General features: G+C 46.0%; 1 protein-coding gene across 1 annotated transcript in view; it reads right to left on the bottom strand.

The window, feature by feature from the left end:
• Positions 1-1,149: 1,149 nt before the first annotated feature.
• The window catches only part of TIMM22 (translocase of inner mitochondrial membrane 22 homolog (yeast)), a 12,689-nt gene continuing 8,882 nt past the window's right edge, over positions 1,150-4,956 (bottom strand). Inside the window, exons 2-4 of the mRNA XM_009328661.1 lie at positions 4,321-4,517; positions 3,202-3,274; positions 1,150-2,085 (exon numbers count right to left, since the gene is read on the bottom strand). Of these exons, the coding sequence (XP_009326936.1) occupies positions 2,009-2,085; positions 3,202-3,274; positions 4,321-4,517 (347 nt within the window). The 3' untranslated portion in view covers positions 1,150-2,008. The remainder of the gene's footprint in view (positions 2,086-3,201; positions 3,275-4,320; positions 4,518-4,956) is intronic.

Raw genomic sequence — 4,956 nt, 5'->3', positions numbered from 1 at the left:
GCACAACAGGCTGCGGCCGTCCCCGTGACCGGCTTTTGCTTGTCCCTACAGGAAGGAAAAGAGGGGGGTGGACTCTTGCAGCTACAGGTAGAATAGAACTGTTAATTAATATTTGACTTTCAGAAGTTGTTAAGGATATATTTTTGTTTGTGTTCTGTTTCAATTTCTGTAGATTATAAACTTTAAATGGCTGTAAACCATGTGAGGAGAAAAAAAAATGTTAATAAAAATGCAAAGCCCCAACATTTGCACAAAAGGAGCCCCATGGTGTTGCTGTTTGCGCTAACTGATCACCTTGGCATCACAGCTTCTTCTCTTTCTGTCGTGGAAATCTTGCTAGTTGCACTTCAAGCCAGTGGTATAAGCACAGGCATTGTGCCAGATAATTTTTTAAGAGACATCTTATGGTTTGGGCTACATCCTTGCATTTCAGTTCATTCTGGAGGAAAAAAACCTGGACTGTCTGGAGCCAGCCTGTTTAATCAGCCCAGAATTACTCAAGCTTAAAATTCAGCTGATTTGCACAGCTTCTGGCCTGAGGATACTGAACAGGCACAGCAAGGGACATCAGGCGATCTGGAAACCTCATCTGATAGATCACATGGTGCTATCATCTCCCCACTTCTTTCCATGTGGGAATGGGAGACAATATGTCTCCAAACTGACCACTGACCACGACATCAGCCAAACCACCCTGCTAGTATTGCTCTTCCAGGTAAGCAAGTGCTGTTGCCATTGTGGAATGTCAAACTGTGGATGCAAAGGAGGGGAAGATGCAAGTGGGTGGGAGAAACCCCATTAGGTGTGTGCACTGAATTTGAAATCCCGCTGCCTCAAAAAGATGAGGGTGGACATTTGCCCTTGTGGAGTGGCTCAAGGAAGGTTAAAATCAGTCTGAACTATTCCGAGTATAAAAATTACACCCTGAGGTCTGAGAACAGAGCTCGGTTGGAAGAGCAAGAGGGCTAATATGAACGCAAATCAAAAAGGGAACAGCTCCTCGAGCTAGTGAACAGATATTTCGACTCTAGTGCCAATGTTCTGCAGAAGTAACACTTCACTTTCCCCAGTGTAACGCTGAGGCACTCGGAGGTGGTACAGGGACGTGATGGGAAACAGACTGCGTGCTAAGTGAATGCCCAGTTATGAGTCTAACAGTGGTTTATTCTCACAACTCTACTTTCTGGTCTCACCATCAAACTGCTGGAACTAATGGTGTGAGCCTGTGGCAGTTAAAGCAGTAGCAAGATTACTTGTACTCCCACAGCGAGGTTAAATCAGGCTAGCCAAGTGGCTACAGAGAATTATACTTCTGCAACAACCTCTTTTTTTTTGCCCTTAAACTGTTTTGTTCATCTGCCAGTAACCACACGGTTCTAAGGCTAAGGATTCCTTTTTGCTTTTCCCTTTAAGACATGGTAAAGAAATCTGGCTCTCATCTCTGTACTTGAAATAAGACAAGTTGTACAGATGGTGGTTTGTCTTCAGCTGGTATTTTAAGAAAAGCCTGGAACAAACTATTTCTCCACAGGATCTTACCTCTCCCCAACAGCGTAGCAAGCTGCAAACTGATAACTGTTAAACACTTGCAGCACGTTCAAATACATGGTAACCTGAATCACTGCATTTCTTTTTGAAGATTGTCCTCCTGCCTCTTTTGATGCTAGCAACAGACTTAATCAAAATCAGACCCAAAGGATCGAAAAAGCTCAGAGTCCAGGCTTGTTTCCTGGAAACTGACAGTCAGCTGATCCGTCCTGGAGATACTGCTCACTGCGCCTGGCTCTATCCTCGCATACTCCCGCAAGTCTGCCTGAAGCAGCACGCCAGGGCTCAGAGCCAGATTATTGTTAGTCATTCAGGAAAAGCAGCCAACACCATCCAGCTTGCACTGATCAGGACTCCAAAGGCAGTGGAAAGGTAAGCCTGGTGGTTCTTCTGCCGTGATGCAGGCTCTTAGCAGCAGCACTGGAACGAAAGGGAAACTTGCTCCCAAGGGATCCCACTGTTACCGTAGATAGTAATCAATTGCGGCGGAGAAAGCGGCAAATCCACCACAGCCGATAACCCCTGCCTTCAAACCAGCTGCAATGCAAAAAGGGTGGGAAAGAATGAGACAAAATAGGAAAGATACTGTTCTCCCCAGTAACTAGCTTATGCTGTGCTGGCTTGAAGAGCTTACACCTGCAGGAACCTGGCGGTCCCCTACCAGGGTCACACTAGCACTACCACTGCCCAAGGTGAGGTGGGGCACCTGGCACACACTAGACTTAAACTACTACGGCTGTACTAGCACAGCACGTTGGCTGGGCGCTGTGCTGCTAAGCCTCCCCCCAAGGGACAGAAGAGAAAACACCAGTGGGCATTGCTGATTTCGGTGCGCTCTGATCTGAGCGCTGCAAGTGGCTTTGCTGTTGCACTAGGGAGGGATAGGAAGAGCAGCTACTGCTTTGAAAGCTCTAAGAGGATTAGGTTCAGGACAGACACAACTTAACAAGCTCAATTAGAAGCACTTTCAAGAGCACTTTCTTTTCGTTTATGCTCTGTGGACAGGTTTTTTTCTTAAGGAGAGGTGAGAGAAGTTTGGTATTTCTGATGAGCAGAGCAGCTCTCTTCCTATTTGGGGCTTTTCTCCAGATGTTGTTAGCACTCAAGGCTTCCCAAAGTCCCCACTAGTGCCTGCTGGACTAAAATCCCAGTGCTCCTGCTCTTTTACAGCTAAATAGGATTGTCTGTTTGAATTGATACGTGAGAAAGGAGGAAAGCATTTTACACACTGTGCAAATTAACAGAGTTACTGCCAGTGAAATAGTATATATAAGAAGTAGAGCTCTGTTAACACAAGAGCTGTAGCTTCAGAGAGTTGCTCAGTATGTATTTTTGGCTCCCTCCCCACAACACCACAGAAGAGTGTGGATAGCTAACACCATTTCCTGATTTTTCTTTCAAGTCAATTCTGTTGATTTTCTTCCAATCTCACTGTCCTGTATGACCAAGCCTTCCCTACCCACACGTATCTTTCAAGCTGACAGGAAAGCGATAGAGAGAGCAGTTCTGCCAGTCTGGAATACACTCTCATGTTGACATCACCATAACCCCATGCAAAGAGATTTGTAGTGTGTGTTCCGTTAAAACCACCGCATGCTGCATAACCAAATTAGAGTCTTATCACAGAAATAGTTCATAGCAGGCACTACCAACCTCTGAAGCCGATTGCTCCTCCTGTGATGCAGCCGCTAATAACACTATTCTTCCAGTCTGACTTTCCACGATACTGTGGAATTAAAAATCAGAGTCGACAAGTAAATACGATATAAACACTCAGTATCTGTACTAATACCAAGAAAGATTAAATGACCTTCCAGCCCCTTCTCAGGTTAGGATGTTTTTCCCTCTATTCTCAGCAGATGGCTCCCTGCACTCTCAAACATAAGACTTGCAGGGCCAGGAGAAGAGGAAGGAACGGGTCACCGGGAGAGGTAAGACAAATCCATATGGTGCAATGCAGTGCTATGGCAAAGATTCTCAGGTGAGCCAATACAGCCCCCAGAACACAGCACTGTGCACTAGCACCAGCTCAGAGATTTTAAAGGCACTATAACTACATGAGTGCAACACTGAGCCTGGCCATGCAGCCAGGTTCTCAGCACAGGTGAGAGCCACAGCACCCTGCTGACAAAGATGTACTATTTCCATAGCCAGAGCACGCTAGTTTTTCACCAGTGCAGAGATCTCTGTTCCACTCCATTGTGCAAGCAGATACACTTTTCTTCTAGATGAGTTAAGAAATAATCGTGTCTTTCAATTAAAAGGCAGTACTCAAATTCATAACAGGCTAATTTTCCTATTTAAGAAAATGGATGATAGCTTTATCACTGAGCTGCACAAGGTCATTTCTTGCTGTAGGGGCAAGATGAAAATAGGCCTGTTACTTAAGAACTTTCATCAAAGGATCCCTTTCTGCATATGGAATTTTTAGAGGCTCAAATTACCATGTTGCAACTCGCAGTTTGATGTTTTAAAGTAACAAGTACTTGTAGCTAGGGTTTTAAAAAGTAATGCCTATACTTGCCAATACATTCAGGACTTGAACTGAAAAGGACTTTGCTATTGCATGCTCTTCTGCTCATTCTGTCAGAGAACAGCAGTTCTGAAGACAGGTCTCAAAGCTGAAAAGCTTTGGTGGCCAAGAAACAGGACAAACTAGCCTACTCCCTTGCCCTGTTACAAAGGGGATATACATACTTATTTGGATCTAGTAAAAGAGATTATTAAGTGTACAATAAAACATTTCTTAATGCTTAGGAAGTTATCACTCACAGATTCTACCACACATTCGGTGCAGGAGAACATGGCGCCCACAATGGCAAAGTTCTTTGCGTAGGATATGCCTCGCTGCCCCATATCTTTGAGGACCTCTTTTGCGGTTGGCGTGCGATATGGATCCTTGGGATCAAACCCAACGTTGGTGTCGATGCCAGCTGTGAAGACACCAAATGCGCCTCCCAGAACAAATCCTGTAAAAGGCAAACAGTGTAAAATGAACCTTGGCTGGATTTGAGCAGCACGTTCCTCGCAGGCACCAGAGCACCTCCGCTCCTGCTGCCTGTCAACGCTGCAGCGTGAAAGGGGCAGTGCAAGAGCACAAATGGCCTGTGTCTTGATACTACAGACTCTGTTGCTGATACCCTCCTTGCTGACAGCCTGTGCTGTGCTGAGGAAAGGCTGTGAGCACCTCTTCCTTTGCAAGGAAGGCAGACAGACAGAGATCCTTCCCTGGGACCTGTGACAGGCACTGGAGGAGGCTTAGAGGGAGGAAAATTAAACACGGGAGTCCCTGTGCTGCAGCCTCTTCTCCATCCGCCCCTTTCCCGACGCCAGGGGACCCGCATGCAGTAGTAGATGTTCCTGGCTATGACACCTGGGGGAGAAGTGATGACGAGCGGCTGCACCCGT

The sequence above is a fragment of the Pygoscelis adeliae genome, unplaced genomic scaffold (assembly GCF_000699105.1).
Source record: "Pygoscelis adeliae isolate BGI_AS28 unplaced genomic scaffold, ASM69910v1 Scaffold347, whole genome shotgun sequence".
NCBI classification, from domain to species: domain Eukaryota; kingdom Metazoa; phylum Chordata; class Aves; order Sphenisciformes; family Spheniscidae; genus Pygoscelis; species Pygoscelis adeliae.
The sequence above is the reverse complement of the archived record's forward strand: the minus strand, read 5'-3'. Positions and strand labels throughout refer to the sequence as shown.